General features: G+C 35.9%; 2 protein-coding genes across 3 annotated transcripts; one reads left to right on the forward strand and one right to left on the reverse strand.

The window, feature by feature from the left end:
- The first annotated feature begins 1,201 nt into the window (after positions 1 to 1,201).
- LOC110787298 (60S ribosomal protein L17-2-like) lies at positions 1,202 to 4,081 on the forward strand. Its single transcript, XM_021991910.2, has 7 exons — positions 1,202 to 1,322; positions 1,417 to 1,453; positions 1,554 to 1,594; positions 2,818 to 3,048; positions 3,148 to 3,250; positions 3,324 to 3,391; positions 3,780 to 4,081. The coding sequence occupies exons 1-7, from the start codon at positions 1,320 to 1,322 to the stop codon at positions 3,807 to 3,809; spliced, it is 513 nt and encodes a 170-aa protein (XP_021847602.1). The 5' UTR covers positions 1,202 to 1,319; the 3' UTR covers positions 3,810 to 4,081.
- A 3,472-nt stretch (positions 4,082 to 7,553) lies between these two features.
- On the reverse strand, positions 7,554 to 14,180 carry LOC110787299 (UPF0235 protein At5g63440). 2 transcript variants are annotated; one of them, XM_021991911.2, is made up of 7 exons: positions 13,965 to 14,179; positions 11,569 to 11,683; positions 10,252 to 10,405; positions 9,767 to 9,863; positions 8,494 to 8,582; positions 8,350 to 8,418; positions 7,554 to 7,906 (listed from the first exon to the last, which is right to left on the reverse strand). In XM_021991911.2, exons 1-7 carry the CDS (start codon positions 14,077 to 14,079, stop codon positions 7,847 to 7,849), a joined length of 699 nt encoding a protein of 232 aa, XP_021847603.1. In that variant the 5' UTR covers positions 14,080 to 14,179; the 3' UTR covers positions 7,554 to 7,846. The 2 variants fall into 2 exon arrangements, with proteins under 2 accessions (XP_021847603.1, XP_021847604.1); XM_021991912.2 differs by lacking the exon at positions 7,554 to 7,906 and adding an exon at positions 7,940 to 8,166 and having other exon boundaries at positions 13,965 to 14,180.
- Positions 14,181 to 15,718: the final 1,538 nt, after the last annotated feature.

Here is a 15,718-nt window from a genome sequence, read left to right on the forward strand (position 1 = left end):
TTTATTATATTATACTGAAATAAATGGAAGTTAGTGACGGAACCAAAAAAACAGCGGTTTCCATCCATTTTGAGAGACTAAACTGATTCTTTTGAAACTTGAGGGACTAAACTGCTCATTTGGACAAAGTTTAGGGACATTCAGAGCAATTCACTTGGGTGATGGATAATGGGTGGAATTCGGGTGAGGATTTTCTATCCATCACCCGGCCCATCATCCGTTTAATACGGAGTATGTGTTTTGCAAAAAAAAAAATTATTTCTTTTTCTTTTATCAAGGGATGAATTCTAAGCTTACATTCTAATTGTTAGTTATAGACAATTTGAGAATAGTATTATGTTATGTTTATGTTTTAAGTCAATAACTCTTAGATTGGAGCCCGAAAACTTATTTAATCATTCTAAATATAAAATAGATATAAAGCTACTACTTCGTATTGCCTAACATAGTAATTAATTCAAACTTAAACTATAAGTGAAATGTTGATAACTAGACATATAGTAACAATAATCACTTTTTTACATGTTTCATTCCTAGATTTGGTCCACAATATTACAAGTATTATAGTATTTTTTTTTAATCTCGGTGGATGAATGGGTGACGGATATATAAAATGACTTTTATGGTAAAGAATGGATAGATGGAATCGCGAGTGATGCTCCACCAAGTCACCAACCAAATCCCAATTTACACCCCTATTCAAGGAAGAGACTCTCTCTCTATCGCGAGTGATGCTCCACCAAGTCACCAACCAAATCTCTCTCTCTCTCTCTCTCTGAATTTAGAAGTAACAAATTAATCCAATATGCATGGATTTCATAAACAAGGTTACTCCGTATATTTATTAACCCAAAAATGCTAAAAAGAAACGGAAGGCGTCCTATAATCAGTAATTTTTTGGATTCCCCCAAACCCGGAGGCTATGGTCCCTAGTCTAAATAAGCCGATCCCAAAATCATTAAGTTCATACTCAACCTAATCGACCCATTTTTCCCAACAAGTGACGGATCTTCAACAATTTAAGTAAGGGACCAATAGAAAAATTAATCATTATAATAATAAGATATACAATTTCACACAAATTTTAGAAGAGACCGGATCTAACAATACACTACGGAGTACAAAATTTTCCGGGTGGAGTCCAGACCCACCCGCAAAATAACAAAGATCCGGCATTTTATTAGTTAATACGGGCATATGGTTACTACCAAAAACCTTATATAACACCACCCACCCCCTTGGCCCCCTCTCAGCTGAGTTCCTTCTTTCATTCCCCGTCTCTCTAATCACCAAACCCGCCGCCGCAGCAGCAACCAACGATGGTCTGTATTTCTCTTTCTTCCCGCCTCCTTTTTATTTTTCTACTAACATTGAAACTGATTTTCGTATAATTTTTGGGTATTTTATATCTTTCAGGTGAAGTATTCACAAGAACCAGTAAACCCCACCAAGTGTAAGCTCCTCCTATCTTTTTCTCTTTGTTTACTGATTCAATTTGCTAAAAAGAATCGTGCGTTCTAATTTTTGGGTCATAAATTGTATGAATTTTGCAGCTTGCAAGGCTAGAGGCTCGGATCTCAGATGTCATTTTAAGGTAATTTCGGATCTTTTTCTGGGATTTATTGTTTATGTAATGTGGTTTTAAATTTTGGGATTAATTAATTTGTTCATGATTAGGTGATAACTTTAGGTTTACTTTGTTGTATATACTTACTAATGAGAATAAATTGAATATTTTTTTGCTAAAATTACGAGTAGCAGGGCCCTATTTTTTAGCTATTGGTATGTTGTGAATTTTGGGAATGTTTTGTATTGGGTGTATCGAATTCATGAGCTTATGTTATAATTGGCTTGTAATTGCAACGATTTGTTGATAGTATGAGAGTTTTATGCGATCCACTAGTAGTTTCCTACTAATGAATAACCTATTGTCATACCGGCCTTTGCCATGGAGGAGACCGGATACTGCTCATCATGGAGCAGGCTTCTTTTTTACGGAGTACCTATCTGTCAGCAATCTACCTTTTACAATAGGAGGTGGATTTTATGTTCATTTTTTGCTTAATCAAATAAGATGGTGAAGCTTTAGGTGGTGCTAGTTGCAAACCTTGGTGTTGAGGTTTTTGGGTAAAATTTATGTTCAATTTCCAATTGAGTTTTTCTTGCGTCCATTTTTCATCTTTATTTGATCTTTGTCATGTATATCCTTGATATATGCATGTAATTCGACACACATGGTTAATAATAGATGATTGTTTTTTGTTGAGAACTTGATATCCTAGTGAGGGTTAGATAGGTTACAGGAGGTGATCTTCTTTCCAGATTAACTTGTTAATGCTGGTTAGATAGAAAAATACTCAGCATAGTGACAATAACTTTGTCAACTTCAAAGTGCTTTTTCTAAGAACCAAAATTGCCTCCATGACAAAGATTTTCATGTTAATTAAAGAGTTACCTGGCCTAGTTATATTCAACTTCATGTAATTGTTTTTGTTTGGTAGCTTGATATGCTCACCGTGATTTGTTTTTATCTTTTAGGCATTGTTGTATTTACCTTATTCCACTTAAGTTCGGTAAAAATAAGGGCTACCGATATTTAACTTACAGCTAAAGTAAGCTCTAATATGTTCCGATGAGTTAAGTGAAAATCTGGTACATAGAATGTACCCTTGATGTAGCGTCATGGTATTGGTATGTTTATAATCTACTGTACTCTATGGTATTGGTTATTGGAGTGACTTTGGTTGTTGCGCTGAGATAGTGTCTTAGTTATTATATAAATGCTTACTCATTGTGTCCATTCCCTTATTTTCATAGAACACAAGAGAAACAGCCTTTGCACTCAGGAAAATGCCTCTAGGCAAGGCTAAAAGGTACTTGGAGGATGTCCTTGCACACAAGCAAGCAATTCCATTCCGTCGTTTTTGTAGAGGAGTTGGACGAACTGCTCAGGCAAAAAACCGTCATTCAAATGGACAAGGACGTTGGCCTGTTAAGTCTGCAAATTTTGTTTTGGACTTGCTGAAAAATGCTGAGAGTAATGCTGAAGTATGCAATGCAACCCTCTTTTTCTAGGCACTAGGATGGATAAATTACTGTCTTTGATCTGCATTCTTATCATATTATTTATATGAATTGTTGTTGTAGACGAAAGGACTGGATATAGGTTCCCTATACATCTCACACATTCAGGTGAACCAAGCTCAAAAGCAGAGACGCCGTACATACCGTGCTCATGGAAGAATCAATCGTGAGTCTTCACTTCATCTGTTTACTAAACTTGCTGAAGTTATGCCAGGGAATTAATGTGTTTTCTTTGGCAGCTTACATGTCACATCCATGCCACATTGAGCTAACCTTGTCAGAAAAGGAAGAAGCTGTGAGGAAAGAGGTAAATTTTCCAACTTCTATTAAGACTGTTATCAAATGGACTATGAAAACGAAGGACTCCATTATTTCAAGAGAGTTTCCTGAAAATTGTTTGCCCAAGAACCTGAATGCTAGTCGATAGCTAGTCAATAGGTTAGTTGTAAGGGTTCACTTGGATCCCCTCTCCCTATCAAACAACTCTCAAATTAATTGCATTGGCGAAGGGTATTTGAATGCTATCATATCTCATTCTGTCTCTCTCACTAAAATACTATCCTCAAGCCCATCCCCCGACCAAAGCAATTTGAGAATCAAGAAACAGACAGTGGCTCTAGTATTTCTTGCTACTATACTATTTGCTAATTATTCATACTGATCATTAACTATTGTTGTGAAATTGGTTTCTGCAGCCCGAGTCTCAGTTGGCCACCAGCAAGTAGGAGGGCACTTCATCTTAAGTAAAACTTTCAGGGTCGAGTTTTGTCTTCTGAGGACTGATGTTTTTCCCCCCTGTACTTCCTGTGTGGGATTTTGTTCGGTTTATGAGATATTATTAGTTTGGTACTACATACTTAATTACTTATTGTGATATGAGATTTAGGAAGTACACCTACAGAATGGTGCATTGGTGTATTTTGGATTATCTCGGCCTTTCCTCCATAAGTGGGTTTAACATTCTTAAATACCATCAAAAATGGAATTATACTCCGTACATCCATACATGTTCATTTGAAGGCGTAATACAACTGTACTCCAACGATTTTCAGACCATTTATATACTTTCTAAAATAGGAACTACGCATGTAAAAATTTGAGCGACGAAATCATTTTCCTTGGAGGGGTATTGCAAATTTGAAGGTAACATCTAGGGCTGTCAATTCTCAACCCGAACCGTTGAACCCGTTGGGTTAATCCGTATCGTTAAGAACCCGAACCGTTAATAACCCGTTAATTGGAACCCGAAACTAAACCGAACCGATAATATTCAACCCGAACCCAAACCGTCTCGAAAACATTAACCCGATACCCGATAACAAACCGCTACGCGTCAACCCGAACCGTTCCTACCCGAACTGAATGGACCCGAAAACCGTTAATGACCCGATTTATTTCAACCCGAACCGTTTCGACCCGGGAAAAACCCGTTCACAACCCGAACTGTATCAACCCGAACCGTTTACAACCCGAACTGTTTCAACCCGAACCGTTTACAACCCGAACCGTTTACGACCCGAACTGTTTCAACCCGAATCGTTTACAACCCGAACCGTTTACAACCCGTAACTCGTTTACTACCCGTTTAATTCAAACCGTTTATAACCCGCCTCGAAAATAAGTTTTAACTTGAAATGTTTTCCGCCATACCAAACAGAGCCGAAATGCTAAGATATCAAATGAATTAAACGAATTCATCAGCCAATTACTCCGTATTATGAAGTCCTAATTACGAGTTTTGTCACCAACTTGCAAGCTCTTTATTGTGTTGCTGCACTTGGAATGAATATTTATGTCTTAATTCCTAATACGAGATAATTATATTAATAAAAACAACTAAATTAAAAATCAAGGAAAAAAATAAAATTATGATGATTGGAATTAAAAGATTACAGTTTACAAATTTCTTTTACGTGTTATAATAAAATTATTAGATTTTGTTTCTTTTACGTGTTATAATAAAATTATTAAATTTTGTTTGAACGGTTGTTATTCAAACGAGTAACTGAACATATATTTCCAATAGGATATATTACTGTATGGTAGGGATGTTAACAAGCCAAACCAACACCGAACATGCTAAGGCACGGCTCGGCTCGAAACTAGTGGATGTCAAGCACGACAAGCCTCCAATATTTGGACTCGACTTGAGTCCAAGCTGGGCTTGAGTCCCGGCTCGAAACTTAGTTTGAAAAAGTTGGGCTTAGGCTCAAGTCAAAAACTAAAGCTATCCACCATATGCTTTTATAATTTGGTTTCTCTCTTAGCATTGCTATGTTTTCAATGTGGGACTCCATGTTTTGTTTAAGTCATCCTACATACTTCATATGTTTTTATAACTTGGTATCCCTCTTAGCATTGACTAAAATTTTGATGTGGGACTCCATGTTTGTTTAAGAGAAAAATTCGAAGTTACAATGTGGGACTTAATGTTTATTTAAAAAAATTCAAACAATGAAATGAAATATTATTATAACAACAAGACTCTAAGTGCATTTAAATAGTAAATTATTAATTAGTTTAATTCAAGAATAATCAAATATTTTAAAATATACTTCATTCCTTTTGTAAAGAAAATAGAGTACAAGTTTTTTTTTCCAACCAATGTGGTACAAAATCAAACTCTAAGCTGAGGGGAGGAGTAGTAGCTATTTATAAAGAAAATAAGATTGGTGCTTGTTTTCTTAACCAATGTGGGACTTTAGTGTATAGTGGAGTATTATTTAAGGTCCAAGTTGGATTACAAACCGAATCAAGCTTTGACCAAGCCAAATCCGAATAGTTTGCGAGCCGTACTGGCTCGTTAGCACCCCTAACTGTATAGTTATAGTCTTGTACAATTAAATAGATGTAAACGGATCTATAGTCTCATAAAGTTATTTATATATTCACATAGTTATATAATTACTGTCATACATAGTTATATACTTGTAAACTTATAATCTCATAAATATATAGAATTAATTAGATAGTTCTAAACTAATAATCTCACAAAGTTATATACTTATATAATTACACTATATTGTTACAGATTTATATCCTTACATAGTTATAGTTCTGTGGACTTTTAGTTCAAAATAATTATAATCATCAATTCATCAGTTATTAGCTTATTAGAGTAATAAAATATAGAATGTTATATTCCTTAATTCTTGACAATGTTATAAAAGTATAAAACTCATGAATTTGTATTGTTTTATTAGTCTTGCACTCTTTTATTGACTCGTATTCAACTGACTAATCGTCTAATCGATCATTAAACTATATTGATCTAATTCAATACCAGCTTATGAGCTTATAACCCAAGAACTAATACAAAAGGTATGTTGTTTTAATTGAATCGACTTAATTCATTAACAATTGAACTTGTTTGTCTCGTTCCGTTGTTGAACATGTTAGGCTCGTTGCTGTTTAAACCAATATGAATGTATGACAAACTTGTATTTACAAAATTTACAAATTCATTACGTATTAATTCATCATTGTCCATTATTAATTACTACGTTATTAGTATTTAGTTCATCAATACATGTTTCATAATACTCTGACATGGTAGGGGAGGGCATAGATGATTTTGATTCCATTTGAATAATATGATTGGTAAATACTACAGGACATAATAAAAGACATCGACTGACTTTTCTTAATTAAGTTTATGAAATTAATTGGATAGTGAACATTACTACATTAGTTGTTCGTCAAAAAAGAAAATAACATTAGTTATAAATCACGTAATCAAATTGTATGGGCTCTTTTACCTTTTCACTTTGCTTCAATAATGTAGATATTATAATATAAGCGCATTGAAAATTGTGATTTTAATAATAACCCGACATTTTTTGTAATTTGTATCCGAATTGATCTGCTAAACACGAACCCGGCCCGATATAAACCCGGCCCGATATGAACCCGACCCGATATGAACCCGACCCGATTACAATCCAGCTAAACCCGTTAACGAACCGAACCGAATTGACCCAACCCGACTACAATCCGACCCGATCTGACCCGATCCGATATGAACCCGACCCGATATGAACTTGACCCGATTATAACCCGAACCGATATGAACCTGAACCGATATGAAACCGACTTAACCCGTTTTTGACCCGACCAAATATGACCCGACCCGATATGAAACCGACCCGGCATGAAACCGACCCGATATGAACCCGACCCGGTATGAAACCGACCCGATATGAACCCGCACTACATAACCCGAACAGAACCGTTTAATTTTGAACCCGACCCGAACCGATAGCAAAATGAACCGGTTTCAACCCGAACCGAAACTGAACCGATGACCCAATTTGACACCCCTAGTAACATCTATTAGTGACTTAAAGTTGTATCAGATCCGCAACTATTCCGACCAATACGATACAATTTCTTACTTTTCAAGCTAATAGATTTAAACTATCTCCACACATGAATAACAGTCACTATCTCTAAGTGAAGTAATACTTCAATTGTCATTAACAGGTGTAGTCTCGTCTCTTCACATTTGCTAAAAGGCAACACATATAATTTGCGTGTCATACAACCATTTCTGTAAAATCTCAACAGAATAAGCGTTCTACCTTGAATCTGGATTAAAAACTGTGCTAAAATATCAGTCACGAATATAGCCTCAAGCAACCATAAGATTTAACTCCTAAGTATTTCAAGCGTAAAAATGATACACTGGATTATATTGATAGTCTTGTACATTTGCCACTAGCGTACAACAGGCAGGATTCGCTTCAATCAGGTGCTAATTTGCTTATGGTTGAACAGCTTCCAAAAGCTTCTCATATACTTGTCTTGCAGTGAGATCTTCCACCTTAAGCATTCAATTCTTCAATATGTTAATTGGGGACAACAATAATGAACACTAGTACTTCAAAGAATACTATCCAGCTGTGGTCATTGTAAATTCACATGTTCTAAACCCCTTCAACCGAAACCCGTAAATAGACTAGCATATTCAAACTTCATCTCATAAGTCTTTATTTTTTAATGAAGTTCATCTCAAAGTCTTGAATGTGGCGTAAGTAGAAGATATGCATTTTTCTTCATTTTGGAAGTCTATTCAGACAAACGCTGCAGCAACAGTAGCAGCATTGCAGCTGCATTCAGTTTCTGAATTTATAATTTCAGTGTGCTATTTTACCTTCTAATATAAACAGAAATTTCCCTTGAATTGAAGATTTGGAAAGTACGATAAAAGCTTGAAAAACAAAAAGAAGGCCCAACTCAAATATAGAACAAAAAGAATTGACTAACCACAAGGAGCTTTGATTTATTGTTCCATCCTCTCTGAAGAGTCATCTGGCTCAACCTAAGACCTAAAACCTGTTCAAGAAATCTTTGGTTAGGCATATCATTACAAAGCACTTCTAATAAGATTAGGATCAAAGCATTGTATACCTTCCCCATGAATTCGAGGAGCTCATTATTTGCTTCCCCACGTGCAGCAGGTGCGGCTACAGCTACTCTTACATCATCAGCATTAACCCCTGCGCGATCATCATTCCCAATTAGTCTCTGATACTGAGACAGAACAATCTATAATGATTAAAGAGGGAAAAAAACATGCACACGTCAACAAGCACTTTGGGACAACAAAAACTTGACCCAACGTGACCTGTCTTTTGCTATGTCTACCTAGTGATTATCTACTTGACTTTAGCACAATGCGACCGGCCACTAATCTGTTGTCATTCAACTATAAATTCACATCCAATCTTGCATAGCTAACTAAGACCGTATACTAAATAGATTAAGATACAAATCAAGTCAAATATAATCAACTTGACATTGAATCCTTCTAGAAGAACTTATTATTTTGAGGGAATTATCTAGAGACTAGAAGATCTTCTAAAGGAACTAAATAGGTAAACGTCATAAAAAATATATTTAAAAAAAAAGGAATCATAGATGGGATGGTTAAAAAATGGATGCCCTTTCATGCTTGGCTTTATTTTTGTGGAATCCACCAAGTTTCCAAATTATGAAAGGAATGGAGAAAGTGGTACCACGTAAAAGATGTCATGATTGCTAATTCCCCCCCCCCCCCCCCCCCCCACCCTACACACACACAACCCAAAAAAAGTTCCTATAATCAACATGCACATCCTCATGGAATTCTATTCGTAATCTCCAGATGCACGAAGACAATTATTACATGGTTGAGAAAATAGGGTTTAAAATGTGAACTGTGAAAAAATGAACTGACATGAGCAACTGATCCAGAAGACGAAAACTTCAATCACAAAAATATAGATTTTTGTAGAGAAGTCGTTTGCAGAAAAGTTGTCTAGAACTCACACCATAGGTACTGCATGTAGATAATTTATCTACTTACATTATCACTACAAGATCCAGGAGAATAAGGACACATAAACAAGGCAAGTAAGCTAACAATCCAGTTAAACTGTCTAACTCAACTCTGGTGGAACTTCGAATCTTTGACCATAAAAATCTTATAAAATAGTGAAATTGAGAATTCGAAAAGCCGCAACTAAAAATAATCAGGTAGAAATTTTGGTTATATATTAGAGATAAAAAAAGACTAGGAAGAAAAATAGTAGTCAAAGATGCATCTTGGAGACTGCATAAGATCAACGAGGTAGGAACATGAAGGCTTATTGTGCCGAAGATGGTGAAAACAAAAAATAATAAGTTAAAGATAATGTTCTACTTGTAATTGCTGAACGTGATGCACGGTCTTCAACTTCTATTGCAACCTGCACAAGCCCACCTTCTAACTGTGATATGCAAGGTGGCACAGGAGCATCCTGTATGCACAAGAAATATATGCCACGAGTTAAGACATTTTAAAATGCCCAGCATCATGCTATATGCAAGAATCAGGTACTCAACAAAGTTGAGAAAGGATAAGTGAAATATCGATAAAGATCAAACTGGCAGCACAAGTTATTGTCAGGAGGGGGAATAATTTACTTGTACTGCTGTACATAATTAGCAAATGTTGATCTAGGAATCTAGGCTCTATAACATGGTTGCATAGTGCAATGCTCATATCCATGCAGATCATAGGCAGGATAAATCAGTTATTAAAGCACTTGAAGGGAACAGAAGTGTGTTCAACCGAAATAAATTGATTTGTAGCTAAGGTGTGTAGCTCTGAAGGATATCAAACTTCCTTCACATGACTCTCATTACCTGTGGGTTTGTTTCAGCAGCAATAGTACTAAGTGCGCCATCAATTATGTATATGAAAGATGCATGTTCCAGTTCTTCTTCAGCTCTATAGCAAACAAAAAGACCACAACCTAAACAATTCATCCTGTGCTGCTTTTCTATCATCCCTTCTCCTCTGGAAAGGAAAATTAAATCAAAAAGTAAACATCTTTCCAATGACATTCGTTAATGTGGTAACAGCCGTAACACAGAGTTGCAGACCAAGAAAATGATGCAGCAGAACGTATTGAAGGCTTAAAGTATCTCTACCCCAACACAAAAAAAACCTTGGAAGGGAATAAAGTGCGATACCCTTGTACACTTAGCAGCATCATCGCATTGCCTATACAGTCACAGAGAGGTTGTTCAAATCGGAAAAGGGTAATACCAGATGCGGTCTCAATCCAAAAATGATTGGAAACACTCTGTGGGTAACGTGGATGATTTGTAGCTGTCACCGTTTAACATCACGGTTTCTGTATGCTGAAATACGTTAACAATGCCACCGCGATGTAATGAGTAACGACACAGTTGAGTATTCCTCAGACCTCTATCCAAAAGACAATTCTATCTACTACTTAATCACATAAGAAGCAAGTGCAATTTAGCGAGCCGTTTTTATTTAGTCAATTGTACTCCAACACCACAGATTAATCTGCGTGAGCTTAGTAAAAAAAGGAACGGAACCGAACAATTGCCATTGTTTTTCATTTAGAATAAAGAGTTGCCTTAACAACAGGTTGCTTGCCAAGATCAAGGAGAGGTAACATGATATCAAAGTCGTGAGTCTCGTGACTCATTTGCATAGTGTTAATCTATTATTTTCATTAGTGAAACACACCCAAAAAAAAAGAATTAACCAACTGCATACATGAGACTAGATTAAGAAATGATATAAGTATTCTCTTTTTCCCATTAATTTTTTTTGCACACTTGCCTTTAGGCATGGGGATTAAAAATAGTTGATAGTGTGAAAGAAAAGCACAAGAAAGAGTAGGATTTAAGAGAAAAAAAGTCATTCAAAGTTTACTTGAACAGGCAAGACTCAAAAGACTGCAAATGATTTGGAACAGTAAATAAAGGTACAAGGCAAGATCATATGGAACAGAGGGAAATAAAATCCCCATGTGTCAAACCATATTATGCATTTGATGTCCATTCTTCGCCTGCTTGAAGGACCATAATGACAATCATAGTACATTAACAGATAAAATCCAAATAGTGTACCGCTAAAACCTAAGGACACAGTCACACAATGATGCCGAGAAAATAAAGGTGGCTGCAAAACATTAACCATACCGCTTCAGAAGAACCCTCCCTGCTTCATTGATGTTAAGCCTTGCAAGATGTTTCTTTTTGTCCAACGCATATGACTTGTCAGTTTTCCTCTTTGGCAATTTCTGCAATTGGGTATCTTAAGGAAAAATATTTAGTAACAGATAAAACTGTACATTAAACAATTCTACAATGACATAAAACAGTTCAAAATTATGTGAAGCTTATTCCTACAATGCAAATATGACCGGTGACAAGACTGACAACATCACAAACTGACAGTTGAAGATTTAGGGTGCGTTCTATTCACCTTATTGGCTTATTTTCACTTATTTTTCTGAACTTATCAAAACTTATTTTAGTTATAAATTATACTTGGTCAACCCTTATTTTTTCTGAATTTATCTTATCTGAACTTATCTAAACTTATTTTTCCTAAAATAAGTGGAAATAAGGTGATTAGAACAAAGCCTTAAAGTAAATGCAATGATATCACGGTCTCAAGGTTCTCTAAGTGGCAGTGTAGCACTTGTTTCGTATACTACAAGCTTCAAAAACCAATCAACATCCCAACCGAACACACAAAATCACTAGGAATGTTTCATATTTCGCAATCAGCAATTATAGCATATACCAATTATTAGTAAGCTGAGATTACCCAGCTCTATAAAAATGTGAATCACTAGCATTTTGACTAGCATATGAGGTTATTTTAACTGTTGAAACTGAATGTGCGCAATTCAATTAGAGAGCATTTTGAAATTTACATATTGATGTGAATATTACTCACATTATGCTAAGAATTGAGCACCCTTCAACCATGCAAACAACTTTAATTAACGTAGATTGTTGGCAGAATATCCTTAAATATATAATATGTTTGGCAAAAAAAAAACTTTTGAAACAATAAATATAAGAAAATAAATATTTTAAAAAGAGGAGAAAGAATTACAAAGTGCAGGAACAAGCTATCCTAACAGAACATAAAAGAAACTAAGACATTATTTATTGTGAACTTAACCTTCAGTCTGCACCCAATCCACTATAGGGGCATCCTGCCTTGTATTGAGTAAATGAATCAAATCGTATACCATACCAAGGTGAGACCGCTACAATGGTTAGCATCCCTAGTGCCATTTGTATTTCCTTAACAAAAGAGTACCAAGTACCTCCTGGTTATCAAGAGTACTTTGTGCAGTGAATAACACGCACAACTGAACCTACTAGTTCCTACACAGTGTCCATGAGGCCTCTGGCTTCATAGACTTGATGCCATTATCTAAAAGTACCATAAATTAACTCAGCCCTGACACCCTGCACCATAATTCACTTGAGCTATAGTCCGCACCCAATCCACTATAGGGAGCATCCTGCCTTAGCAGAACTGTACTGAGTATCGAATCAAGTCGTATACCATACCAAGGTGAAACCCCTACAATGATTAGCATCCCTAGTGCCCTTGTGTATTTCCTTAACAAAAGAGTACCAACTACCTCGTGGTCATTAAGAGTACTTTGTCCAGTGCACAACACGCACAATTGAACCTACTAGTTCATACACAGTGTCCATGAGGCCTCTGACTTCATAGACTTGATGCCATTATCCAAAAGTACCATGACTTAAGTCTGCACGATAATTCACTTGAACTACATCATGCCTGCCTAAATGTCCGCACCCATTTTTAGGTGGGAAAACACCTTCATAAAACTATACGTCTATACGTAACTTTAATGCTCACTCCATACTTCTTCCTCACCAAGAGAAAACTCATTCACGGTCTCACAACTCATCCAACCACTCATGACACCAGCGTAGCGTACACTTGTAAACCTTGACTCCCTAACAGTCATACTAACACATAACTTTACTTGGAATGTACTCCCTCCGTTCCTAAATAATCACAATAATGCTACTTTTTCACCATTCATAGTTTCATACATTTAACTTTCACCACATTTTCTTTCTAATATATTAAAATCAAAATTTATTGCATATTATGTTGTTAGAATGGTCCAATTACATATATAAATGGTCAAGCATCAATCAGACTATTGTGATTATTCAGGAACGCCAGTAGTATAAAAAAAGGCTCAAGACGCACTCAGGCGATAGGGGTCCTCCTGCACCCAGACACGCCATTCAAAATGAGACATACTTACACAACTAGATTAAAATAAAATAAAATAAAAATTGATCGAATTTTGGTTAATTAATTGCTTACTGAGATCACATATGCAATTACACTTGTTCATAGATTATAGCTTGAGTTGACACAATTACTATCTAACCATAGCCAAACAGAAAAATTCAATTGAGTAATAAGTATATTCGACTAACTAATTATGAAGTGAATCGAAGAAATGAAATGAAGACTTGAAAATCGTAACCCTAAAGTATGGAGAGAGGGAAAGAGAGAGAACCAGTGATTAGGACATGAGAACTGCAATGCTTGCAGTAATAGACGAAGAGCTCGGAGTCAGGACCGTCGGGAACTGCATCTTCGCTGGAGTATGTGTGGGTCGTCCTCTTCGGCATCTCCTCTCTTTTTCTCTCTCTTCAATTTCCTGTCACTCGCTGCTCCGCCGACTATCAAATCAGGAATCAGAGTGCGCGGGCTCCTAGTCTGTTCACGTCTACATTACTAGTCTTCGAATATAAAAAACGCCGGCAAATATTAAAAACAAATTTATTTTAGGCAAATTTGCCAAAAACAACCTTTTATAACCATTTTTTTTTGCAAAAAATAACCTTTTATAATTTTTTTTGCAAAAACAGACCTAAAAGTAAAAATAATTTGCAAAAAACCACCTTTTGCCATTTTCAGGCATTGACTTTCATTTTTCCGGCTTGACCCTCACGTTTTTACTTCTTGCACCCACTTCCCTCCCTTTTTCTCACTTAAACACATTTGGAGCCAAAATAAAACCCAAAAATTACAACATCCACTTTACCTCCCTTCTCTCTGTTCTTCACCCTCCACCCAAAAAAAATTCCTCTCTTCTTGCTTTATCATTTGAATGAAATTGGTAGATTGCTGCTATACCAAGTGATTTTCGACACTCTACCGCTAATTTTTGGTAAATTTTGTTCATTAATTTTGCCTAATTTCAATGTAGGAAAGATAGGGTTTTTTCCCCCAAATTTCAATTAGTCTGGAATTCCCAAAATTGATCAACTCTGTCGTTTTCTTCCTCATCTCCCTTGATGTTGATGCCTTTCTCTTTCCTTTTTCGGGTGCCATTGAAGTACAGCAAAGCAAGAAAATTCAGAGCCAAAAAAGGGAATAAAATGAGTGCAAAAGGTTCAGAATTTTTACCCAAAAATGAAAATTAAACATCATATTAAGTAGTTGAAGAAAGTGACGTTTGGAATTGAATGACTTGCAGCATTCAATTGAGGTTCGTTGTTTGCAGAGCTTCATTAATGGCGTTCCTTCACCTTCTTTTTGTCTTTCCAGAAGTTTTTTTTTTTTATAGGTTTTAAGGGAGTGGGTTGTATATGGGAGGAAAAATGGAGGGGAAATGGTGGAAATAAGAAAAATCGGCCTCACGTGACCATCACATGCCAAGTCAAACCGGAGAATTTAAGGTCAACGCCTGAAAATGTGAAAAGGCTGCCTTTTGCAAAATAATTTTACTTTTAGGTCTGTTTTTGCAAAAAAAATTATAAAAGGTTGTTTTTTGCAAAAAAAATGGTTATAAAAGGTTGTTTTTGGCAAATTTGCCTTTATTTTATTACATTTAAATTTGAAATTGTAAAAAATCCATACCTTTAAAAAGTCAAAAGATGGCAAATAACATTTTCATTAACACCTATAACCCTTATTATTTCTCTCTTTGCAGCAAGTGGCTGACAAAGGCTGACTGGTGTCCTTCAGCTTTTTCTCCTCTAGCCTTTCTCCATTGTTGCCCTTTTTCACCGCCATTTTTACTTCTCTTTCTCCTTTCTCGAATTCCCTCATCTATCCGCATTTCCTTCCTCTATTTTACCCCCTGTTATCAACGTGGTCAATGAGTTAACAACTAACCAGAAATCTTCCAATTCTTTCTTGTGAAGTTTTTGGGTTGTGCTAAAAACCAAACCACAATTTGTAATTTTCAAACAATTTCTTCTTCGCTAGGCATTGATTTCTTTCAATTATAATAATTAGTGATGGTCTCTTTCTGTGCTCACT

The sequence above is a fragment of the Spinacia oleracea genome, chromosome 5, assembly GCF_020520425.1.
Source record: "Spinacia oleracea cultivar Varoflay chromosome 5, BTI_SOV_V1, whole genome shotgun sequence".
Taxonomy (NCBI): Eukaryota; Viridiplantae; Streptophyta; class Magnoliopsida; order Caryophyllales; family Amaranthaceae; genus Spinacia; species Spinacia oleracea.